This window comes from Scyliorhinus torazame, chromosome 3, assembly GCF_047496885.1.
Source record: "Scyliorhinus torazame isolate Kashiwa2021f chromosome 3, sScyTor2.1, whole genome shotgun sequence".
NCBI classification, from domain to species: domain Eukaryota; kingdom Metazoa; phylum Chordata; class Chondrichthyes; order Carcharhiniformes; family Scyliorhinidae; genus Scyliorhinus; species Scyliorhinus torazame.
The window spans coordinates 191,010,889-191,037,711 of record NC_092709.1 but is presented as its reverse complement, the minus strand read 5'-3'; the positions used below and the strand labels follow the sequence as shown (position 1 = coordinate 191,037,711).

Sequence of the window (26,823 nt, the reverse complement as noted above, 5' to 3'; positions counted from 1 at the left end):
TGGCCATCCCAGATGGCCTACGCCCCACAACACAAAGATGTGCATGGTAGGTGGATTGGCCATGCTAAATTGCCCCTTAATTGGAAAAAAATGAATTGGGTACTCTAAATCTATTTTTAAAAATGCCAATCAAACCAACCAAATGGTCTTTTTGTATCAATAACAGATGCTTTAAGTACTTCCCATTTATTCTTTTGATTAAATATATATTGAGACATTAACAGAAAAATAAAATAGATGCCAACAAAACAAAGTAAATAGTTCTAAATGTCTGTGTAAACTACCCCCACAGTTAATACTTTAATGAGTCTAGGCTCTCAGTCAAGCATGCAAAATGAGGCTGTGAGCTGGAATGGAGGGTATGAGAGGCCATTGGCTGTGGATGGCAGGGTATGAATTGGCATTGACTTGGCATGGGCATGAAGGTGGCACAGGGAGTGGATTGAGTATGGGTGATGGGGTGTGAGAGAGCAGGCCTAGAGGACTTAAAATGCAACCACACAACTGAAATTAAGTCCCAGAGAACCAAAGAGGGCCTTCCATCCTGCTGGCCTCATCACTCGCCCTGTAGCTACCTCTGATCTGCTTCCAGGGGTGTCGGGCTCGACTCCATCTTGCATTTATCCCCCTCATGGCAAAGATTCCATTCAGGGCACTTTCCACCAAAATAGGCACAGCAAGCTAGGAAATGTCCGACTCGCGCTATCCACCTTTGTAGCAGAAATCCGGCCCTACACCTCTGACAGTGGCAGATCGTTTCTTCCTGCTCTGGGAATGTAAAAGATGGATTGCCATGAATGTAAAGCATTCCAGGATCCACCTAACTGATACATAAATGCACACAGCTCGCGAGAACCAAGTATCCTCAATATGATGTGTTTCTCTGTGATTCTCCTATACGTTAAATAAAGTGTTTCTAAAGTTAAAAGATCAATAGGGTGATGTGTCTTTACCTTTTGAATTCTTATCTAGTTGGTATATATTAAGTAGAGAATATTAGCAGTAGTTATGAGAAACTCTGGCCAATCTTACTTTGATTTTCACATCTAATCAAACAGTTAGAACAACTGGAAGTGAGTAGGAAGATAGGAATCAAATTAAAGGTTTCAAATAAAATCACAAACTGGCGGCAGGGAACTCGGAGTCTCTGGTGCGAGATCTGATTTTGTGTTCCCACTTGGTGTGGCATGTGCAGGGAGTGCATGGAGGAAAATATTATTTGTGAGTGCTTCCTCCATTTTGAAATCTGTTTTTAATTGCAGTGTAGCTTCTGTTTGTCATGTCTATCAAATATGCTGTTTACAAGAATGGATATTGATACCTTATGATAGTTACTAAAGGGTGCAGCAATTTAAAAAAAAAAAAAAAAAAAATTTAGAGTACCAATTCTTTTTTTCCAATTGAGGGGCAATTTTAGCGAGGCCAATTCACCTACCCTGCACATCTTTTTGGGTTGTTGGGGTGAGACCCACGCAGACACGGAGAGAATGTGCAAACTCCACACGGACAGTGACCCGGGGCCAGGATCGAACCCTGATCCTCGGCACCGTGAGGCAGCAGTGCTAACCACTGCGCCACCATGCCACCCGAGAGTGCAGCAATTCTGAATCTACTATTGATTCTCTGTGTTTACTACAGTCATTCTATGTTGGAACCAAATGCAGCAAATCTTTACTCTAATACTTCCTCAGGGAGCCATGTGAGGCGGATTTGTGCACACGTTATGTTTCAAGGAACTGTAGCTGAATTCACTTGCGTTTTCGTTTTATTTGAAGAAAGTGATGCGAGATATCCGAGCTCTGTCAGTGTACTAGTTGTTAAATATATAACTGCAGATGTTAAATGGGATGAACAAAATTGGAATCTGGACATCTCATGCTGATTCATATTTAATCACATTCTTTTTGATTAAACTGTCTTCATCATTTCAAATATTTGTCATCTTTAATTTTCAGGGAAACAAACAGTTGTTGAACAACTATCCGGTCTACATCACCAGTAAGCAATGGGATGAAGCTGTTAATTCATCTAAAAAGGATGGCCGTCGCCTTCTCCGTTACCTCATCAGATTTGTGTTTACAACAGATGAACTGAAGTATTCCTGTGGACTGGGGAAAAGGAAACGGTCGATGCCACTGGGAGAACCTGGCCCTGAACGACGTCCTCTTGACCCAGTAAAAGTCACCTGTCTCCGAGGTATAAATTAATGTTCTGTGTACGCAGGATAGTGTGTACATAGTTACAGGGTACTTGCCAAAAGAGAGGCAGTACAGTTGACCCAATAGAGGAGGGGTGGCTGTGGGTCAATTCTAAGTCAAAATCGATTCAACGTAAAAAGATTGAGTGGGTTCAAGTCCCATGCCAGAGACTTGAGCCCAGGTAAACTGATACATCATTGAAGTACTGAGAGAATGCTGGAGATGCTACCTTCCAGAGATGTTAATCTAAGACTCTTCTTAGATGAATGTAAAAGATCCCATGATGCCATATTGATGAAGAGCAAGAGAGTTCTGTCCAATATTTATCCTTCAGCCAACACCACTAAAAACACATTATCAAGTATTTCTATTATTTATTTTTCTATTACTCATTGGTTGTGGAGGTCACTGAATTGGGCCAGCATTCATTGGGGTTACTGGGTTAAGAGGATGGGGTGGAGGAGGTGTGTGCTTGAGTGGGGTGCTCTTTCCAAGGGCCGGTGCAGACTTGATGGGCTGAATGCCCTCCTTCTGCACTGTAGATTCTATGAATTGCCCTTGAGAACATGGTGATCCGCCCTCTTGAACACAACTGAGTGGCTTGCTCGGCCATTTCAGAGGACAGTTAAGAGTTAACCATGTTTCTGATAGTCTGGAGTCACATAGAAGCCAGACTGGGTACTAGTGGCAGGCTTGTTTCCTAAAGGACATTAGTAGACCTAATGGGTTTTACAACATTCCAGTAGTTTCATAGTCACTGTTACTGCTACTTAGCTATCCTAATAAATTTAGGGCCTTGGGTCCTACTCGGCCATGGGGCTGCATTCTCTTATTCCTGCGGTAGCAGGTTTGGACGCAGGGCCTGGAGCAAAATAGAGAATCTCACATCAGGGGGTTTCTCCATGCAATTGCCCTGAGTGATCATCCTGAGACAGGGTTTGTCAGCACTGGCTACCGGCCCAGCAGCAGGAGGTAGCTAACTGGGCTCAGTTAGTTGTTAAGTTGGGGATAAACTGGTATCACCATCAGCATCGTTCTGGTGACAGACAGTCCTCCATGCCTCTTGAGGCGGAAGCCCAGCAGGTGTCTAGAAGTATCCCAGCAGTAGGGAGTTGTTGGCAGCTGTCAGGATTGTGGGATCTGCAAAGCATCCTTCAATCTCCTCTATCAGAAATGTGGATGTCAGAGGGTCACACTGCAGTCACAGGCTATCATGTGGAGGCGCTCTCTCACAATGACGGCCAGACAGCTGTGGTCACACTTATTTTTTTTGCCATTTTATTATTCTTCAGGGGGCCTCCATCTTTGGTTGCTGCCAACTACACATCACTGCAAGCCGTCTGAATGGGCCTCCCGGTTACCTGGTCCATCCACTGTCCTTAACTGGACAGGCCTGTCAGAGATGGTTTCTTAATTGGCCATCTTCAAGAAGATTGCGACTGACCATGATCACTTGCAGGTTCCTATCCCAGAATTGAGGCTGCTATCAGGATTGTGAATCAACCAGGAAAATCCATCCCATACAGAGTGGGCATCTCTTGATCTGTTGTGCATGAGCTGATTCAACTGAGCTAGTAGCTTGCAGATATGTACAGTTAGCTTTCATGGCCCTCAGTGCTGGCCAGAGGTATCACAAGTATTTACTCCCATGAATTCTGCTGGAAAGAACATGCACAAACATTGTGTGAGGACAAGATTTAGTTTGATTCTGATGCCACCTACAATAAATAACCTGACAATGCGCGCATGTGCTCAAATATGGAGACTTGCCACTTGTGCAAAACACTTGAGTGTATTTGAAGTCTATTGCAACACTGCATATGCAAGAATAGACGCCACTGGGGAAAGAAAATAAGTGCATGAGCAAGGGGGTTACAGATTTCTTTAGAAACATTTGCTGTCTTTAATTATCCTTAATTCTGTTAGTCAATCTTTGGTTTGGGGGGATCCATTATCCAAGTCCTGTTCTGTTGTTTCCTGTAGCATTACGTCAACGTTGAGTTCAACACTGGATGAACTTCTACTGATGGCATTTAATACATTTTAGAAGTCTTAGCAGTTTTCTGATCAGTCTGGCTCATGTGTGTGACCTGCTGTCACTCGGGCTGGGCAGCCTTTGATTAAAATTACTGAAAGTGTAAAACAAAGCAGAAAATGTCAGACAGCACCTGTGAAGAGAGCGGCTAAATTGGAGTTTCAGCTGCGGACCCTTCTTGAGAACTAGAAGATATTACAGCATTTTTAAAGGAGCTGAACTAAAGGAAGGGGGAGGAAAAATAGACTTATGTGGTTGCACTTCTCCTGCCCTGGAGGGGGCTTGAGAGCAAAATGAGAGAATCTCGTGTCAGGATAATTCCCCACCATGGTTCCTCCTCCAAGTGATCTTACTCGAGTCAGGGTCCAACCAACATTGGTGACCCACTCGGCAGCAGTGAGTAACCAATTATCAGGAATTAGGTGCCCACTGGAGAGAAGATTGGTGATGTCACCGGAGTCTTCCCTACATTGGATGGACCCAGCACTGTGATCGAAGCCCGGCAGATGCCTGGAGATGATCTCCCGGCAGCAGGCCAGGAGCTAATGAGACATTTTTTAATTCTCCAACTTCTCCACTCATTCACCACCCCCCACCCACCCCCACCAACCTACTCTCCTCCTGGCAACCCCCCTAGAAGCAATTTTTAAAAAGTTTTATAACTCTTCAGAGGACACCTCCATCTTGATGTGCCCACGCATTCTTCTACCTACATTTGCAGCACCCCCCTTGCCCAGTGGAGCTGCCAACTGGACATCACTGCAGGCCCTCAAATGGGGTCTGCCAGTTCCCTGGTCCATCCACTGTCTGTAATTGGATGGGCCGCCTGGAGGTGACATCTTAACTGGTTCCAAACTCTAATTGAGGTCGATGCCAGGTTCCCGACCACACATGAGCAACGAAATAGAACAGCCTGTAAAATGTGCTTACTTTAAAATACAAGCAGGGCTTGTATTTAACCATTGTTGTTAACCATTAGCTACTGATAAACAAATGATCTGAGCAGGTTCTGTAAAATTGCTGTTGATTACTACATTACATTTTGGTGGAATTGAAAGTCAAAAACACAGGATTTGGAGACCGAGGAAAAATTTCCAGGGAAGTGCGGACTGATATATATTGAGGCACAAAACACATTATTACTCTAATATTAGACTACATGCTTTGAACACTGACCTTTTATTTCAGTGTTTTTCAAACTTTTTTTCGGGACCCACTTGGGCCAACCGGCCGACCTTCAGGGCCCACACCAGCCAATCTTCGCGACCATGCTGGCCGAGCTTTGCGCCCCACGCCACATTCACTTACTTTTAATACGAAAGGGGAGCCTGCTTGGTCCTCACGATCTCACTCCAATCAGATTCACAGGATGGGAGGGCAATGCACATATCAGGTGCAGATTTCAGCCAGTTCTTTTGTGCCATCTTCATCTTTGTGGGAATGGAAAATCCAACCTCGCATAGGAGGTTGTGAAGGGCAATAGCAACAAAATGCTTGATTTACTCAGCATTGGATACTCCTGGGAGATGCGACTCCAGAATGCTGACAGACCAATGGGCTTTTGATGTGTTTTAATGTGCTATCACAGGCAAGGTACAGCAGCTTAGTCTTTTCGTTTGGAGTCAGCTGTAAGTTAATAACTGACTCTGGGGTCTCAAATTCCAAAGGAATTTTTCACCCACCACTTCTCTTTCAAAATCTGAAACTTCTCCTCTCATTTGACAGTACCTCCCTGCATATAACACATATGGGTGTTGCATCCTTATTTTCATGGGCACAATTGGCTAAACCATATCTCAAGCAACCATCTTTATACTGCTTTGTTTCCCAGTTAAGTTTCTTCTTTGTAGGTTGTTAACCAACTGCTCGAGAGCTTTGCATAGAACTCACGATATCACTGCTCTGTCCTGCCCTGGATTCCTGTGCAGCTCTCTCCAGCAGATTCAGATGTGAGATCCTGGCCAGTAGGTACACTGCTTCTTTGTATCTCTGGTTATCTCTTTCTTGTAATAAAATGATTCACCTTCACAGTCCTATTTTGCTTGCCAGCAGCGAGAAAATGGACAGTACGAAGTCTTACAACACCAGGTTAAAGTCCAACAGGTTTGTTTCGATGTCACTAGCTTTCGGAGCGCTGCTCCTTCCTCAGGTGAATGAAAAGGTATGTTCCAGAAACATATATATAGACAAATTCAAAGATGCCAAACAATACTTGGAATGCGACCATTAGCTGGTGATTAAATCTTTACAGATCCAGAGATGGGGTAACCCCAGGTTAAAGAGGTGTGAATTGTATCAAGCCAGGACAGTTGGTAGGATTTCGCAGGCCAGATGGTGGGGGATGAATGTAATGCGACATGAATCCCAGGTCCCGGTTGAGGCCCCACTCGTGTGTGGAACTTGGCTATAAGTTTCTGCTCGGCGATTCTGCGTTGTCGCGCGTCCTGAAGGCCGCCTTGGAGAACGCTTACCCGGAGATCAGAGGCTGAATGCCCTTGACTGCTGAAGTGTTCCCCGACTGGAAGGGAACATTCCTGCCTGGTGATTGTTGCGCGATGTCCATTCATTCGTTGTCGCAGCGTCTGCATGGTCTCGCCAATGTACCACGCTTCGGGACATCCTTTCCTGCAGCGTATGAGGTAGACAATGTTGGCCGAGTCGCACGAGTATGTACCGCGTACCTGGTGGGTGGTGTTCTCACATGTAATAGTGGTATCCATGTCGATGATCTGGCATGTCTTGCAGAGATTGCCATGGCAGGGTTGTGTGGTGTCATCGTCACTGTTCTGAAGACCGGGTAGTTTGCTGCAAACAATGGTTTGTTTGAGGTTGCGCGGTTGTTTGAAGGCAAGTAGTGGGGGTGTGGGGATGACCTTGGCAAGATGTTCATCGTCATCAATGACGTGTTGAAGGCTGTGAAGAAGATGACGTAGTTTCTCCGCTCCGGGGAAGTACTGGACGACGAAGGGTATTCTGTCGGTTGTATCCCATGTTTGTCTTCTGAGGAGGTCGGTGCGGTTTTTCGCTGTGGCGCGTTGGAACTGTCGATCGATGAGTCGAGTGCCATATCCCGTTCGTATGAGGGCATCTTTCAACGTCTGTAGATGTCTGTTACGCTCCTCCTCGTCTGAGCAGATCCTGTGTATACGGAGAGCTTGTCCATAGGAGATGGCTTTTTTAATGTGTTTAGGGTGGAAGCTGGAGAAGTGGAGCATCCATGGGTTTGCAGTAAAGCGAAGTGCTGAGGTGACCGTCCTTGATGGAGACGAGTGTGTCCAAGAATGCAACTGATTTTGGAGAGTAGTCCATGGTGAGTCTGATGGTTGGATGGAACTTATTAATGTCATCGTGTAGTCGTTTCAGTGATTCTTCGCCGTGGGTCCAAAGGAAAAAAATGTCATTGATGTATCTGGTGTATAACGTCGGTTGAAGGTCCTGTGCGGTGAGTAGGTCCTGTTCAAAGGTGCATGAAGATGTTGGCGTATTGGGGTGCGAATTTGGTCCCCATGGCTGTTCCGTGCATCTGGATGAAGAACTTGTTGTCGAAGGTGAAGACGTTGTGATCCAGAATGAAGCGGATGAGTTGCAGAATTGTGTCTGGAGATTGGCAGTTGTCGGTGTTGAGTACTGAGGCTGTTGCAGCAATGCCGTCGTCATGGGGGATGCTGGTGTAGAGTGCCGATACGTCCATTGTGACGAGGAATGTTCCTGGTTCAACTGGTCCATGGGAGCTGAGTTTCTGTCGGAAGTCCGTTGTGTCACGACAGAAGCTGGGCGTACCTTGTACGATGGGTTTCAAGATGCCCTCGATGTAGCCAGAGAGGTTCTCACACGGTCCCATTGCCAGAAACGATAGGAGACCTTTCAGGAGACAGCTTGTGTGTTCTGAAACTCATTGTGAAGCGAGTCAGCCTTGCAAGTTGGTTAAAAATAAATAATACTATACCTACAAATCCATCTCGAGTTTTATTGAGGCCAGGTTGACAGGTAAAGAATTCAATATTGTCATTTGGTGCCGAAACCCGGGAATCGAACCCGGGTCTGAAACTCTAGAACCGAGTGAGGTCGGAGACAAAGAAATCTCTGCAAATACATTCAAATGGCATCAAATTTCACATACAAGATTCCCATTGGTCATCCTATACATCTCCTGACCTGGCCATATATCCTGATTGGCTCACTTCGCATTCCTTAACCCTGGGCCTCTTGTTACCCAGCATTCTTTTCCCCATCCTCCCTTGCCATGCTTTCTGAATTCCTTTGTCCTTTGTGAACTCACTACTATCTACATTACTGTAACTAGTATTTGAACTAACTATTTTATATCACATTCGTTTGTTCAATTCGTCATTCCCTCCTTTTATCAGTTCATGAAAACCTATCTGTCCAACCCGTAGTTACGGCCCCTCATCTAAGAAGATTTGTCGCTGCATTTCCAATTGCTGTTGCAGCCCCCCGTCATCCACTGCATCCTCGTGGATCGTAACAGCCAAGATTCTAGGGGCGTCTATATGTTCCAGTGCACCCTGCATTTTACCCAGGTTTCCCTCAGTCCTAAATAAATTAAGTATATCTCCTGATAACCCACGTTCTAATTGTACTCCCCTTCTCACACGCTCCGTCCTCTCTCTAGTCCCCCTCTCTCTCTCACAACCTCTTCCTACCCTCTCCTCACGGTCTGACTTTACCTTTATGGCACCACTCTTAACACATCCAAAATCAAATTTATATGTACTCCAAAAACAAGGCAATGTCCATGCAATGTTCCCTTCCCATCGCCGGTTCGTATAAGGTCCCCCATATCTGGTGGAGTTGGCGTACTGCTCTCCTAGTGGATAGCAGGTTAACGTCCATCTGCAGCTTTTTCCTCTCTGCCAGCAGCTCTGCGGTCGGGGATTCGGAGTACTTTCTGTCGACCTCCAAGATGGAGTCAAGCAGCTGTTGCCTGGCCTCCCTCTCTTCCTTGTCTCTGCGTGCCTTGTAGGCTATAATTTCCCCTCTGAACTCAGCCTATAGTGTCTCCCAGAACGTGAAAGGTGAGACTTTAGTGCCTCCACTTTCTTCCCCAGATCATCGATTGTGCGCTGGAGGGAGGCCAATGCCTCCGCCACACCTTCTTCACCGCCACCTGGATCTCTATTGTAATTGCCTCCTTCATGACAGCCAGCTTCTTTATTAGGAAGCTTCACCCGTTCCCTGGTGGGGAGGGAGAAGTTGTTGCTTGTGTCGACGCCAGTGCTCGGGTCGCCGGTCTTCCCCACTCTTGGGCAGCCGGGATTTCCACCTCGCCTCGTGGGTCCACTGGCTCATCTGCCCGCTGGTCATGTCCCTTTCCGTCACTTCAGCCCTCTCATTTGCCCCTTGAGCTACCATTCGCCGACATCCTCTTCACCACTGTGCATCCTTCTCTTTCGGAGTTCTTTCTGTTTGCTTTTCAGACCAAATTTCTCTGAAATTAACTATTTTGGTTCTAGTTGGGAGGAGAGCCACCTGATGTGCATTCGCTCAGCACATCATCGTCACGGCAAGTCACAAATTATTTTTTAAATTAATCTTCCAAATTTCCTTTCTCACCTGTATACATTGGTTCATGATGGACAAGTCTCAGAGGCACTAACTGTCCACCAGTATTTCCCCCAGATAGGCCTACTTTGTGAGCGGGTCCAGACAGTGATGCTGTTTGATTGTGCTAGTCAGCAAAGCCAACGCTGTCCAACACATACTTTCCAACCAAGGTACTGAATGTTGGTCATAAATGGTAGGGCGATCTGATTTTGTCCCCCTCATTAACCCTCAGAGCATTGAAGCCAATTGTAGCAGCCCTAAAATAGCCCATTGCCTGTAAACAACGTTTTGCTATCCCAGTAACTCTCGGCTTCAGATTCACAGCTAAACATTCTTAATTCACCAAATTTAACCCAAGCCCTTCCACTCAGGAAAGCCATCATTACATCAACCTTTGTGTCTCGAAACTTGCTGCACAGAATACAAACATCGAGCAAAATTATCCCAAACAATGAAGTTTGATTTTAGGTGGGACCCATAGGGTGATTCCCACCAGGTGTTTAGGCGCGATCCAGCTCACAATTCACCCTCACTTAGTCATTTTTTTTGGAGCTTAGGAGATTCTCACTGGAATACCTAACACTTAGGGCTCCATTCGACTAATTGGGAACAAAGGCGCATAGCGAGTGCATTTAGCGAAGCCCCCAGCTTAATGCCCTTTACGCAGGGTGGTGCCCATGCTAGTTGGCATTTCCACCTGGGCACCATGGAAGTGCCAGGCTGGAACCCAGGTTCCACTGCCAGGGCATCACCCTGCACAAAGAGCATGCAGCTGAGGGCCCCCAATCCCCTGGGAGACCTCCATGAGTGGCGTTCCATCTCCCCATTTGTGGGGACCAGTGCTGAACAGTACTTGCCCAAGGTCTCTGAGGCGAAGGGGATGAATTCTAAAGTCTCGGTTATCTCGGGAATCTGCATGTTAGAGTGAGACTAACTGTAATATGCAGATTTGCCAAAACGCGATCCTGCCAACAATGGGCTGGTTTACATTGCAACATCTCGTGAGATCGCATTGGATCTCGCGAGGCGTTGCGAACCGGGTAGATCCTGGGATCAGGATCTCCCAGCTTTTATTGGCCACGCTGCGCTGTGGCAAGCTGCTTTTCAGGTGCAGCATGGCCATTGGACCGTCCGCTTTGACTTTTTTTTTGGAGTGGGAAACTAAAGACCGGCTTCTCCAACATTGGGGATACCCATATCTCAAAATATAGCTGAAGATTCCCCCCCACCATGGACATTGCGACCCCCCCGCAAATATGGGCAACAGCCCCAACTTCGACTCTGGAGGAGCAACCTCCTCTCCATCATTAAATGTCCACGTCACAAACACCCTCCCCCCACCCCCTCACCACCCAGGGATGAGGTGACCCGGCCTCACCCCCATCGATCCTCGCTGGCATCGGAGCATTGCCCCCACCCTCCCCCATACCCTGCTATGGGGTCGGTGAGGGCCCCCTCTATTAAGGTCACGCCTATAAGGCTACCCCCTCCTTTGAGCCCCCTTTTTTTCAGGCACCCCCTTTCAGGCATCCTCTTCACCCCCTCACCCTTCATATTCTCTTTCACTCACCCCCTTCATACCCACCCTTCATTCCCTCCCACCCGTCATACACCTTTAGGCCTCCCAAATTCAGGCCCTTCCTTTATGCACTCCCTTCACATGCCCCTTCACTGCCCTGAGGCTCTGCCCCTTGGCACCCTGGCAGTGCCCCAGTTGTTTGTTTGGGCAGGTACGGTAACCAGGATTAGGAAGACGGTGCTTCAGAGAGGGTGGCAGTCAGGGGGTCTGGCCCTTTCAAACCTGTTGTATTATTATTGGGCAGTGAACGCCAAGATGGTGCGGTTTTGAGTAGAGAGCCGTAAACTTTGTGGGTGAAGATGGAGGTAGGCTCTTGTAAAGGGTTGGGGCTGCGGGCCCAGGCAATGGCACCGTTCGCATTCGCTCCAGGGAAATATTCGGGGAGCCGGCGGTGGTGGCCATGTTGAAGATATAGTAATAATAATCTTTATTGTCACAAGTAGGCTTATATTAACACTGCAATGAAGTTACTGTGAAAAACCCTTTGGGAAGAACGTGCAGACTTCGCACAGACAGTGACCCAGCCGAGAATCAAACGTGGGACCCTGGTGCTGTGAAGCAACAGTGCTAACCACTGTGCTACCGTGCTGCTCTTTATTGGAGGCAAGATATGGAGGCAAGTTCAGCAGCACTTTAGATTAGGGGCAGGGTCAAGGTTGGATGCTAATAGGTTTCGGGGATGGGAGGAATGGAGGGTGATGGAGATGAAGGACTTATTTTGGAAGGGCGTTTCGCGAGTTTGGATGAATTGATGAAGAAGTTTGGGATTCTACGGGAGGGAGGCCTTTAGGTATATGCAGGTTCAAGACTTTGCAAAGAAGGTTTTTCCAACATTTCTGATGGTGCCATCCTTGTTGTTTGAAGGGGTGTTGACAGTGATGGGGTTGGAGGGTGGGTCATATCAGAGATTTATGTGATGATTCTGGAGGAGGATCGGGTGTCGTTGGAGAGGTTCAAGGCCAAGAGGGAGGAACATATAACAGAGAAAATACAGCACAGAACAGGCACTTCGGCCCACAATGTTGTGCCGAACCTTTGTCTTAGATTAATCATAGATTATCATTGAATTTACAGTGCAGAAGGAGGCCATTCGGCCCATTGAGTCTGCACCGGCTCTTGGAAAGAGCCCCCTACCCAAAGTCAACACCTCCACCCAACACTAAGGGCAATTTTGGACACTAAGGGCAATTTATCATGGCCAATCCACCTAACCTGCACATCTTTGGACTGTGGGAGGAAACCGGAGCACCCGGAGGAAACCCACGCACACACGGGGAGGATGTGCAGACTCCGCACAGACAGTGGCCCAAGCCGGAATCGAACCTGGGACCCTGGAGCTGTGAAGCAATTGTGCTATCCACAAGGCTACCGTGCTGCCCTTAAGAACAAATAAATCTACACTATATCATTTTACCGTAATCCATGTACCTATCAAATAGCTGCTTGAAGGTCCCTAATGTTTCCGACTCAACTACAGGCAGTGCATTCCATGCCCCCACTACTCTCTGGGGAAAGAACCTACCTCTGACATCCCCCCTATATCTTCCACCATTCACCTTAAATTTATGTCCCCTTGTAATGGTTTGTTCCACCCGGGGGAAAAGTCTCTCACTGTCTACTCTATCTATTCCCCTGATCATCTTATAAACCTCTATCAAGTCGCCCCTCATCCTTCTCCGTTCTAATGAGAAAAGGCCTCGCACCCTCAACCTTTCCTCGTAAGACCTACTCTCCATTCCAGGCAACATCCTGGTAAATCTCCTTTGCACCTTTTCCAAAGCTTCCACATCCTTCCTAAAATGAGGCGACCAGAACTGTACACAGTACTCCAAATGTGGCCTTGCCAAAGTTTTGTACAGCTGCATCATCACCTCACAGCTCTTAAATTCAATCTCCCTGTTAATGAACGCTAGCACACCATAGGCCTTCTTCACAGCTCTATCCACTTGAGCGGCAACTTTCAAAGATGTATGAACATAGACCCCAAGATCTCTCTGCACCTCCACATTGCCAAGAACTCTACCGTTAACCCTGTATTCCACATTCATATTTGTCCTTCCAAAATGGACAACCTCACACTTTTCAGGGTTAAACTGCATCTGCCACTTCTCAGCCCAGCTCTGCATCCTATCTATGTCTCTTTGCAGCCGACGACAGCCCTCCTCACTATCCACAACTCCACCAATCTTCGTATCGTCTGCAAATTTACTGACCCACCCTTCAACTCCCTCATCCAAGTCATTAATGAAAATCACAAACAGCAGAGGACCCAGAACTGATCCCTGCGGTACGCCACTGGTAACTGGGATCCAGGCTGAATATTTGCCATCCACCACCACTCTCGGACTTCTATCGGTTAGCCAGTTCGTTATCCAACTGGCCAAATTTCCCACTATCCCATGCCTCCTTACTTTCTGCAGAAGCCTACCATGGGGAGCCTTACCAAATGCCTTACTAAAATCCATGTACACTACATCCACTGCTTTACCTTCATCCATATGCTTGGTCACCTCCTCAAAGAATTCAATAAGACTTGTAAGGCAAGACCTACCCCTCACAAACCCGTGCTGACTATCCCTAATCAAGCAGTGTCTTTCCAGATGCTCAGAAATCCTATCCTTCAGTACCCTTTCCATGACTTTGCCTACCACCGAAGTAAGACTAACTGGCCTGTAATTTCCAGGGTTATCCCTATTCCCTTTTTTGAACAGGGGCACGGCATTCGCCACTCTCCAATCCCCTGGTACCATCCCTGTTGACAGTGAGGACGAAAAGATTATTGCCAACGGCTCTGCAATTTCATCTCTTGCTTCCCATAGAATCCTTGGATATATCCTGTCAGGCCCGGGGGACTTGTCTATCCTCAAGTTTTTCAAAATGCCCAACACATCTTCCCTCCTAACAAGTATTTCCTCGAGCTTACCAGTCTGTTTCACACTGTCCTCTCCAACAATATGGCCCCTCTCATTTGTAAATACAGAAGAAAAGTACTAGTTCAAGATCTCTCCTATCTCTTCAGACTCAATACACAATCTCCCGCTACTGTCCTTGATCGGACCTACCCTCGCTCTAGTCATTCTCATATTCCTCACATATGTGTAAAAGGCCTTGGGGGTTTTCCTTGATCCTACACGCCAAAGATTGTTCATGCCCTCTCTTAGCTCTCCTAATCCCTTTCTTCAGTTCCCTCCTGGCTATCTTGTATCCCTCCAATGCCCTGTCTGAACCTTGTTTCCTCAGCCTTACATAAGTCTCCTTTTTCCTCTTAACAAGACATTCAACCTCTCTTGTCAACCATGGTTCCCTCACTTGACCATCTCTTCCCTGCCTGACAGGGACATACATATCAAGGACACGTAGTACCTGTTCTTTGAACAAGCTCCACATTTCACTTGTGTCCTTCCCTGATAGCCTATGTTCCCAACTTATGCACTTCAATTCTTGTCTGACAACATCGTATTTACCCTTCCCCCAATTGTAAACCTTGCCCTGTTGCACGCACCTATCCCTCTCCATTACTAAAGTGAAAGTCACAGAATTGTGGTCACTATCTCCAAAATGCCCCCCCACTAACAAATCTATCACTTGCCCTGTTTCATTACCAAGTACTAAATCCAATATTGCCCCTCCTCTGGTCGGACAATCTACATACTGTGTTAGAAAAGCTTCCTGGACACACTGCACAAACACCACCCCATCCAAACTATTTGATCTAAAAAGTTTCCACTCGATGTTTGGGAAGTTAAAGTCACCCATGACTACTACCCTGTGACTTCTGCACCTTTCCAAAATCTGTTTCCCAATCTGTTCCTCCACATCTCTGCTACTATTGGGGGGCCTATAGAAAACTCCTAACAAGGTGACTGCTCCTTTTCTACTTCTGACGTCAACCCATACCTCAGTAGGCAGATACTCATCGAACTGCCTTTCTGCAGCTGTTATACTATCTCTAATTAACAATGCCACCCCCCTACCTCTTTTACCAACCTCCCTAATCTTATTGAAACATCTATAACCAGGGACCTCCAACAACCATTTCTGCCCCTCTTCTATCCAAGTTTCCATGATGGCCACCACATCGTAGTCCCACGTACCGATCCATGCCTTAAGTTCACCCACCTTATTCCTGATGCTTCTTGCGTTGAAGTATACACACTTCAACCCATCTCCGTGCCTGCAAGTGCTCTCCTTTGTCAGTGTTCCCTTCCCCACTGCCTCATTACACGCTTTGGCATCCTGAATATCGGCTAACTTAGTTGCTGGACTACAAATCCGGTTCCCATTCCCCAGCAAAATTAGTTTAAACCCTCCCGAAGAGTACTAGAAAACCTCACTCCCAGGATATTGGTGCCCTTCTGGTTCAGATGCAACCCGTCCTGCTTGTACAGGTCCCACCTTCCCCAGAATGCGCTCCAATTATCCAAATACCTGAAGCCCTCCCTCCTACGCCATTCCTGCAGCCACGTGTTCAACCGCACTCTCTCCCTATTCCTAGCCTCGCTATCACGTGGCACCGGCAACAAACCAGAGATGACAACTCTTGTCTGTCCTGGCTTTTAACTTCCAGCCTAACTGCCTAAACTAGTTTATTACCACCACACCCCTTTTCCTACCTACGTCGTTGGTACCAATGTGCACCACGACGTCTGGCTGCTAACCATCCCCCCTTAAGGATCCTGAAGACACGATCCGAGACATCCCTAGCCCTGGCACCCGGGAGGCAACATAGCTTCCGGGAGTCTCGCTCGCGACCACAGAATCTCCTATCTATTCCCCTAACCATTGAATCTCCTACTACTATTGCTTTTCTATTCTCCCCCCTTACTTTCTGAGCCCCAGAGCCAGACTCAGTGCCAGAGACCTGGCCGCTAGGGCCTTCCCCCGGTAGGTCATCCCCCCCCAACAACATCCAAAACGGTATACTTGTTTTGAAGCGGAACGGCCACGAGGGATCCCTGCACTGTCTGCCTGTTTGTTTTCTTTCCCCTGAATGTAACCCAGCTTCTCTTGTCCTGTACCTTGGGTGTGGTTACCTCCCTGTAACTCTTCTCAATCACCCCCTCTGCCTCCCGGATGATCCGAAGTTCATCCAGCTCCAGTTCCCTAAGACGGTCTTTGAGGAGCTGGAGTTGGATGCACTTCCCGCAGGTATAGTCAGCGGGGACACCGGTGGTATCCCTCACCACCCACATCCTACAGGAGGAGCATGCAACTGGCCTAGCCTCCATCCCCTCTTACCTTACAAAATATAGCTGCCCTGTGGACCAACTGGACCTCCGCCCTCCGACTCTGCTCCCAATCAGCTGCACTCTCTGTAAACTCCTGGCTCCCTTCTCGCTCTTTGCGGAAATGTAGGAAACGAAATGAAAGGAGCACCTTACTCTCCCCTCACCTAACTCCCTCAGTCACCAAACTCTCACTATGGCACTCAAATGCACCAAATTCAGCACTCAGTGATGCAATTGAGGCCAGGAGGGATATCCTGTTGTCCAGAGAGTCCTGGAGGGTCGAGGTGGCGGCAGAGCACCGGGAGTGTGACCAGGAAGACTGGCCTCCAGTGCTGTAGAAAGGTCAATGACCTACACCGACATTGCCACCTACCTCCCCCACCCTCCGAGGCCTTTACACCCCCGTGCGAGCATCCACCCCCCCAACGCTTTGGTAGAGGAAGAAATAAGGAAAAAAACTACTTGTTGGAAACCAAAGGACACAAACTTAAGACAATTGGCAACAAATATAGGGTAGATTCCCGATGGTCGTTACACCTCATGAGATCTAAGGAGTTCTCGTGAGACGTTGCTATCCAGATCACACCCACAATGGGCAGGACAATAGACTTGCAGAGTTAAGTGAGCTTAAAAGCTCACTTAACTTTACCGATGCCAGATCTAACTGGCTCCTGGGACCTACCGGCCTCACCGAGGGGACCCATCTGGGCGCTGTTTAGCACTAGGTGGAAATGGCACCGTGCCGGGGGGGGGTCTCCCAGGCAATTGGAGGCTCCGGGGGGGGGGGGGGGCGGTCTCCCAGGCAGTTGGAGGCTCTTGGGGGCTGGTATTTGGGTGCAGTGGCATCCTGACACTGCTTATGCCACCTGGACACCTTGGCACTTCCAGTCTGACATCCTAGCAGTGCCACCTGCACACCCTGGCAGTGCAACTCGGGTACCCAGGGTGCCAAGCTGGTAGTGCCAAGGTGCCAAGTGGCATTTTGTCCACGCTAGGGATTAGGCCTGGGGATGCCCTGCCTGGGTACAAGAACCCTCCAGCAGGTGAGTTGGAGTGTTGGGGGGACCAGGGTCGCCGTAGGCGGTGTTGAGAAATCAGGGCGCTATTTAAAAATGGCATCCTGATCTCTTTCTGCACTGCGATTGAGTGCAGCTTCAGTGGGGCATTTTCCATTGAGCCCCCAAGAGTGACATTGGATAGTGGGGTCACTCCTGATGCTACAAGGGCCAGCAACGGCTCCTCTAACCTCGCCCAGAATGGACTCTTTTTTTTCATTAGTTTGTGCCCTTGTAGTTCATCCGGCCCTTCAAGTCTGCTCTGCTCTTCAATATGGTTATCCTCATCTCAACACCATGCTCCCGCACTCTCCCCATGCCCCTTGGCACCGTTAGAGTCTATAAATCTATCTAGTTCCTTCTTGAATATATTCAGTAACTTGGCCTCCACAGCCTCATGTTGTAGTGAATTCCACAGGTTCACCACCATCTAAGTAAAGAAATTTCTCTTCATTTCAGTCCTAAATTGCCGACCCTGTATCATGAATCTGTGTCCCCCAGCTAGAGGAAACAACATCCCTGCATCCAGTCTGTCCATCCCTGTCACAATTTTCAATTGGAACCCTTCTCATTCTTCTAAGTTCCAGTGAATACAGGCCCAGTTGACCCAATCTCTCCTCATATGACAATCCTTCCATCCAAGGAATCAGTTTGGTGAACCTTCCCTACACTCCCTCTGTGACAGATATATCCTTGCTTATCAAGGAGACCAAAACTGCACCCAATACCCCAGGTGTGGCCTGACCAAGGCCCTGTACAGCTGCAGTAATACATCCTTGATCCTGTGCTCAAGTCCTCTTGCAATGAAGGCCAGCATAACATTTGCCTTGCAAACTGCTTGCTCAACCTGCCTGCTTGCTTTCAGTGACTGGTGTAAAAGGATACCTAGGTCCCTTTGTACGTCAATATTTCCCAATCTGTCACTATTTAAATAATACTCTGTCATTCTGTTTCTCCATCTGCAGTGGACAACTTCACATTCATTCATGTTATACTGCACCTACCATGTATTTGCCCACTCACTCAAATTCTCCAGATCACCTTGAAGCATCTTAACATCCTGCTCACCTCTCACTTTCCTGCCAAGTTTTGTGGTGTCAGCAAACAGGAAAAGGTAGGGGAGTGTGTCCAACTGAGTTGCTCTCACTGAGGACCAGCATGGACAGAATGGGCTGAAGGGTCTCTTCTGCCTTGTAATCATTCTATGTGAGCCTACCTTATGGCATTAATTCAGGGAAAATCATTGCCTGGTGAATGTTTCCCCCCACAATGTGCATTTCTATCTCCATTTGACCCTGACATCCAGGTTCCGAAACCCATAGGGAAAAGTCCCGCCAGATTTGAAAAGGAGAAATTTGCAGGGCTGTGCAATTGGAGCTAATTGGACAGATCTTTTAAATGGTCAACACATGCGCTGCAAGCCATATTGCCTCTTTATGTGCAATATGATTCTACGTATTTACAAAACTAATGCTAAATATTTATGCTGCAGACATTACAATGAAATGCATAGATAATTTGTTTTAAGGTTGGGAATTACTGTCCTGGAAGTTAATATAGGAAGCTCCTTTAAATTAAAAGACACTAGCTTGACATTTTAACTAATTTGCAACATTTATTTGCAATGTTTTTGGTCTCCTTAATTGCTTTGTGCCACTTGCAGAGTTCATTCGGATGCATTGCACCTCTAACCCAGATTGGTGGATGCCTTCAGAAGAACAAATTAACAAAGTGTTCAGTGATGCTGTTGGGCATGCTCGTCAAGGACGTGCTGTTGGAACTTTCCTTGGAGGCAGTGGTGGATCCTATTATGAAGGCTTTGACCATCAAATGTCGCAAGACGAAATGTTTAACAAGGGCTGCCATGAAGGCTCTGGTGACTAAGAAACAACAGCGTCCATATATAACTGCCACATTGGTGTAAAAAATGAATGTATATTAATCTATGGTTGTATTGGTGTTGACACCAACTAGCTATGATGCAAATCAATTTCAAATTAGAACATTTAATTAAGATAACATTTCCTGCAGAAGATATACCAAAAGTGACCTCAGAGGTTAACCTGCTGTGACTGTGATTGATTTGGTTAATATCCATTTTCCTGAACACCTGAAGTGCTATTCCAGGCCTGGAACTGAGGAACTTTATTTAATCTGTCCATGTTAAAACAAAGTAATGTCATGTTCACAATGCTTGGCCCAGGTAAGGCAAAAACAACCTTTGAATTAAAATGAGGTAATTTTTCTAAAAGGATGAAAATCAATCCTATGAAACGATAAAATTAAAAATAGCGCTAAGGTTCATCAGAGTCTAACCCTGGGCATCTGAGCTTAGCCAACTCCTGGGATAATAGAGAAGCTTCTGCAATTATCATCTGGAGTTGTCCTTTTACCTGTTCCAACTGAATTATATTACTGACAATATCTGAAGAGATGTCAAAACAGGAGTTCAGCCCACAGTCTCAAAGGTACCTTAGATATATACTAATATATAGTTTACTGAATCTGGAAATAGATCCTATTATTGTATAAATTCAAATCTCACCACAGTTTCAGTTACAAACTTTAGTATGTAGCAGTTAACTGGTAGCACTTCAGAAATGTAGCACTCTTGTCAAGAGAATCAACAAGTAATATCATTGTCTTTTGTTAGTTGTATGGGTTAATGGAGATAAACTATGAGCGCAGGTAAGTATCATTCCCTACAAAAATGCTGATCTGCCAAGTGCAGACACTGGCGATGGTTATATTGCACTTTGCTTGAATACCTTCTGTTCACATATACAAGTGCATTAATGATGAATGTTGTTGTATTTGTATTACTGGTATTAAAAGTAATTTTATCAAGGAAATTAACTTTAAAAGGTAGATAGTAATTATTTTATCCCATGGGAGATGTTTCTTATACACTAACAGATTGACTACTACAGTGGCAAAGTACCCATGTTGTGACTATAAAAAGTCAGCTGCCCTTGCTGATCAGTATGACTTTAAAAATATCCTACAATTATCAATAAACTTTAATAAACCATTAGCTCATAACATTTAGCACATATAAATGAAGCTTAAAACAAATGGCCAGGAACTAAGAGGGGATATCATTCTGGCTGGAATAATTCATAGTTTAAAGTGAAAAGGAAACAAAATAAAGAACATGTTATGAAGATCAGAAATATTTTCACAGATACTTTTCACAGTGACAATCATAGAGTGTATCACCTTGTGTATAATATATATATATGTATATATATTAAAAACTTGGTGATCTTTTTATCAACAACTGTGCTTTTTCTAACATGATATTGTTTTCCTGCATAGCGGACACAATGAAAATATTTTCTGATGGGTGGTAAGTATTTCAGTTTGGTTAAAGATGTAGCATGTTTAGGGCTGTGTTGACAGTTCTGGCATGATGATAAACAGAGAGACAGTGAATGATGAAAATCTGTAATAAGAACAGAAACTGGTAAGATACCATAGGTTCACCTGTATGGGAAGGTGTAAGATAGGCCCACGGGTGGAATTTTCCGGCTTTTCGCCAGCAGGATTTTCCGTCCCCGTCAAAGTCAATTGACTTTGAAACGGTTTGCCACAAGGTATGCCCCTGACCCCACTGCAGCAGTGCCGTAAAATCCCACGTAAATGCTTTAGATGCAACACATCATCAGAACTGGTACCACAAAGTTGGAGAAGCCCCTTTATATGATGGACCAAAGTTTACCCAACAGGTAACGGTTTAGTTCAATTCTAATAAGTGTTTTCATAAAGAGGTAGCTAACCGGTTTAATGATCCACTAATCCATTGTGAAATTCTGGAAAATTGTGTAATGTGCTTCACACTGTAAGATAATTTCAAATCCATCCTGGCCTATGGATGATCTTATAGTGTCCAACAGGATAGCAGCTACAGATCAACCGTAGCACTAGTGCTTCTGAGTTGGAAGGTTGTGGGCTCAAGTCCTACTCCAGAGACTCGAGCACAAAACCTGGTTTGACACATCAGTGCAATACTGATAAAGTGCTGACCTTGGAGATGCTGGTTTTCAGATGAAATGTTGAACTGATGCACCATCTGCCCTCTCAGGAATATAAAAGATCCCATAGCATTGTTTTTCAGAAGAGTAGGGAGACTCTCCCCAATGTTCTGTCCAACAATTATCATACATCTAACATCACTAAATAAGGTTATTTGGTATTAATGTCATTGTTGTTTGTGGGACCTTGATGTGCATAAATTGATTGTAGTGTTTCCTACATTATAGCAGCAGTAACATTGCAAAATGACTTAACAGTTGCTGTAAGGTGCTTTGGTACACCCTAAGGTTGAAGGCGCTATCTAAATGTAAGTCTTTCTTTCTCCGAGACCTCCACTGCAGATGATTTATATATGAGCAACAATACTTTACTCCAGTTTATAATTTTAAATTCAGTTGGCATCTCAGAAAATAACTGACATATTTCCTTTGTGTTACGGTCAGTTCCACTGAAATGCCTTCAGCCTGGCTGTACCAGTTCTGTGGACTAAATCAGCAATAAAATCTAACTGTACCACTTTAGTGTAAGTGGCAATATCTCAAATTACTTAGCGTGTTCTTACAATTCACTCATTGGGAAACTATACCCAGGAGCAAAGTTTAAAATATGGGCCAGACTTTCAGCCACTGGATAGAAAATCTGTTCCATTGGAGTAATTTTATTCCTGCCATAAATATTTCATTTGATAGCCTTTCTTTTCTCTCAATTCTGATGCCCATCAAGGTGTTGCTCCCTGGATACTGGCAGTGGATTTTCCAAGATGGCGATCATTGTGGATAAACTATCGGTTGAATTTTCCCAGCCTGTGATGATGGGCTTGGAGTAGCATCAAGACTGTCCCCCACATCTCCCCCACAAATTTCCATTGCGAATGAAGTCTCCCACTGGGGCGTGAACCTTGATTGGCTTCCCACACAATGGATTTGGGCGTGATTATGCAGCCATGATGGTATTTTGCTGTCAGAGGAGCAGCTCTCCGACATGTGCGGAGGCCATCATCTCTATGGGGACGGCCTCCCCGTGGCAAGCCTGGGGGAGAATGAGTCCATTCAAGATTGAGGCTCCAAGCTGCAAAGAGGGTGCTGCAAGCAGGAAAGCCTGCAGCAGTGGCCCAAACAATGCACAAGGAGAGGTTTCCCCTCCTATTTGAAGGATCTAACAGCTATGCCCCTAATAATTTTAATTTTAAATGCATGCCTCCCATGCACCCTTGCAACTACCAACATTCCTCAGCAACGCCCATCTTTCCCAGAGGAATTGCCAAGGCTGCAGGAGCTTTCAGCCCTCTGTTTGGGCAAGCAGCATCGAGAGCAGGCACTCCGTCCTTAACAAGGCAATACTGCCAGTAAGTGCTGGCACGGAATCCCCATTTTGTCCCAGCACCAGGGTCCAGAAGCTTCTGGGAAATTCAGGCTCTTTTGAGTGAATGTTTGAATAGCGAGCATTGGTAGGCTATCTGGCTATAATTTCAGTCAAGCCTGACAATCACCTATTACACTTTCTGCATAGTAATTGTGGTTGAGAAACCTTGGTCAATTATGGCTCCAGTCTAGTTCAAGGGAACCAATGCAAACTGTAGCACTTCCATTGAAATCCCAACAGAGATTAACTAATCCCACACAGATTGAAACCAGACTTCAGTACATCAGACAGTATGTATAAACATTAAAGTTGGTTCACAGGTTTTCAGATGGGACTCTCACTCAAAGGTAGCATAGTTCCGAGAACAGGGGCAACAATAACTGACTCACATTCTATTTCGTTAGGGCTCCCTGCTGGGAACATGGAATCAATGAATTTACTCTAAGAAATGAAATAACAAATCATTTCAATTCTTAATTTTAATAAGCGCTTCAATGTACAGTATTAACCTTATTTTGCTTCTGATATGTGATAGTTTATTTAATACCAATGCCAGGATACATTCTGACAAGCAGTTCTGTTAACTGTTAACAAATGGTTGAACCCCACATCCTTCTATGTCATCAAAACATGCTGCAAAAATAACCATGAAATAATATCACTCTTCATGCCTCCGAGAGAGACAAATTTGTTCTTCAATCCCGTGTTCATGAGAAATATCATTCATGGGATAATTTCCCAGCATTGAGGTTGAGCACTTTTTCCCATGTTATTTGCGCTGTTAAAGTGACTGGTCAGTGCAGTGATAAGTAAATGTATATTCTTGTTCTGTTAATTGTAAAGGATTAGTAATGTTAGCATTCTCACACAAGTGTACTTTTCTCTGTCTTTACTAAAAGTGTGCACTGATTTGGAACAGAGACTTTTTGTTACATGTCGATTATCTTTTTTATTTTGATAATGTATGTAGGTCCTAGTGTCGGTAGGTCCCAATGTAAGTTCTACTTTGTCTTGCTGGTTTAAACACCAACAATACACAATAAATAGCGTTCTTACAGGAACATTATTGTATTATCCCAATTTCTGCATTTCATTTGATGTTTTAGAATCTTCCGGTTTTGTGGTTTGATAATTTTTTTTTTTAAGTGAACAGCAGGGGGAAGAAATTGTACACATTTGTGATTTTGTATGTAGCAAACTGATCAGTAGTGTGTGCAGGCGGGCAACATCTGCCTTATGAACAACTTTGATATCTCAAAAGGCAGGCAATCGGAGTGACTTCATTCTGAAGATTTGTCTAATAAAGACACTGAAAACAGAGAGTTGTGTTTTCTCTTATTTGCTGTTTCCACCAAAACAACTTTGACTTTAGTGCAACTTTCGCTATGTCTGCCTGAGCACAAATGGCTCAGGGAATTGGTAGAACAGATTGGCTCACCAGAATCATTCAGTGCCCATGCTGACACATAAGAAACCACTTTAAAATCAATGAGAAACAGTCTTGTTAGATAATTAGACATTTTAAATATTACTCTTCGCAATGCCATATTACAGGATTGGCCTTGGGAGTGCAATATACATTGGATTGCCACTCCTTGCCCAATTACTTACACTATTTGGAATTTCCCCCAAATTTGTCATTGCCAGGTTCTGACTGAAACCGGTGTGTATCTCTCCAGATGCACAGCCGAGTTTTCACTCCAGATTCTCTGGCACTCAGTGCACAGAGAATCAGGGGGCTTGGTTTGTGCTATCACACTGGTAGGGTGGGGGCCTGATGGAATAGATAAAGTTGGTCCCACAGAGATCGGGGCGCCACCTTTAAAGGGCACCCCAAACTGCGCTGAAATTAAACTTCCACCTCCTCCCCACAGACACAGAGGACCCCCACCTCCTCACTCGGCAAACATCAGGGCACTCCCACACCCTCCCCACCACACAAGCATTGGGGCATGCCCCATCACAGACATCGCCCCCCCCCCCTCAAACAGGCATCGGGTAACTTCCCCCCTCAAGCATAGGGAACTTCCCCCTCCCAAGGCATCGGGGCACCCACCACATATAAAGAGGAACCCCGCCCAATGGAGCCCGCCTGACCGGTGGCTATACTTACCTGTACACCCCCAGCATGTTCATCATGACTGGTTTCAGGGGAATTCCAGTGGTGGCCATGAGCCAAAAGGTGGTGATGTGACCATCAATTCACTGAGAGACACGTTGAGAAGTAAACCATGGTTTTAATCAGCTTACAACTGAGCCTGCCTGTGACCGGTACAACAATGAATGCGGCCCTGCAAGTCAGCTGCCTTTATACTTCCTGTAAGGGGTGGAGCCGTGGGCGAGCCCGTACATGCCCCGAAAAATCCCCCTGTGGGTGAAGCCGTACAATGGCCCATAAGTGGAGCCCACAGGGTTAAATACATAACGTAACACGATACAGCAGTAACATGATATCACAGTGCACTGGTGAATTAACAGTAGTTCCATTCACCCCCTGTTTAAAAAATGAAGTACGGCTGGGGTGACGGGTTTACAGATACAGTCGGTCTGGTGCCCGGATCGTACGTTGCGACCGCCGAAGCACTGGTGTTGCAGCCGTTTTGGGTGGCTGTGGAGCTGGGCCCGGAGCAGGCACAGGCGTGGACTCCTGGAGCGGCTCTTCCGGAGCTTCATTCCTGTGGACCGGTGCAGCGGGTGGGAGGGAGCACGAGAACCATATTTGGGTAGGGATGCTGAACATGGGAGGTTGGATAGGGGTAGGGGCACTGAACATGGGAGGTTGGACGGGACCAAGTGTGGGGGATGCCGTAATGGTCGTGGTGTCGGAGACTTCCGGGTGCGGCGATGCGGTGCTAAGCCGTATGATTCGGCAGCTCCCGCTACCACGGACTTTCGGGCTCGCTAGAGGAGCCCCAACAGAACTTTTTTTGACAAAAACCCGTGGGGAAGGGAAGAGAGAGGTCCCACTCCAACGCCTATGAAACGGACCCGAAGTGCAACGGCCAGAAAAGCGGCACTGGAGCAACGGGAGAAGCGAGGTAAAAAAAACCAAAATGGCGGCGGCCAGGGACAAAGGGGAGCTGCAGGAGTTCATCAAGCGCTGCTTCGAAGAGCAGCGCGAGGTGATGCGCAAGGAGAATCTGGCGCCTATGCTTTCGGCAATTGAAGGACTCGGGATCACCCGGTAGGCCCACGAAGCTAAGATCCAGGAGGTACAGAAAAGAGTCAGTCAGAACGAGGACGAGCTCTTGGGCCTGGTGGTGAGAGTGGAGCAGCACGAGGCGCTACACAAGAGGTGGGCGGGAAGACTCGGAAGACCTGGAGAACAGGTCGAGGAGAAAGAATCTGCGGATCCTGGGTCTCCCTGAAGGAGTGGAGGGGGCTGATGCCGGGGCATACGCGAGCACGCTGCTTGGGGCGATGATGGGCGCGGAGGCCCCTTCGAGGTCGCTGGAGTTGGACGCGGCACACCGGGTGCTGGCGAGGAAGCCCCAGGCAAATGAGCCGCCAAGGGCGATGGTGGTGAGGTTTCACCGGTTCACGGACAGAGAGTTTGTCCTGAAATGGGCCAAGAAGGAGCGGAGCAATAAGTGGGACAATGCAGAGATCTGAATATACCCGGGCTGGAGCACGGAGGTTGCAAAGCAGAGAGCGGGTTTCAACCGGGCCAAAGCGGTGTTGCACCGGAAAGGAGTGAAATTCGGAATGCTGCAGCCAGCACGACTGTGGGTCACATACAAGGGTCAACACTATTACTTCGAAACGC

General features: G+C 46.4%; 1 protein-coding gene across 2 annotated transcripts in view; it reads left to right on the top strand.

Annotated features, from left to right (window-relative positions):
• Positions 1-24,377, top strand: part of LOC140408861 (BEN domain-containing protein 4) — a 76,252-nt gene extending 51,875 nt beyond the window's left edge. The window contains exons 4-5 of one of the 2 annotated variants that reach the window (XM_072496667.1): positions 1,956-2,196; positions 19,324-24,377. In XM_072496667.1, the coding sequence (XP_072352768.1) occupies positions 1,956-2,196; positions 19,324-19,544 (462 nt within the window). In that variant the 3' untranslated portion in view covers positions 19,545-24,377. Of the gene's footprint in view, positions 1-1,955; positions 2,197-3,490; positions 3,896-19,323 lie in introns of those variants that run through there. The other variant, XM_072496668.1, reaches the window with a different exon arrangement.
• Positions 24,378-26,823: the final 2,446 nt, after the last annotated feature.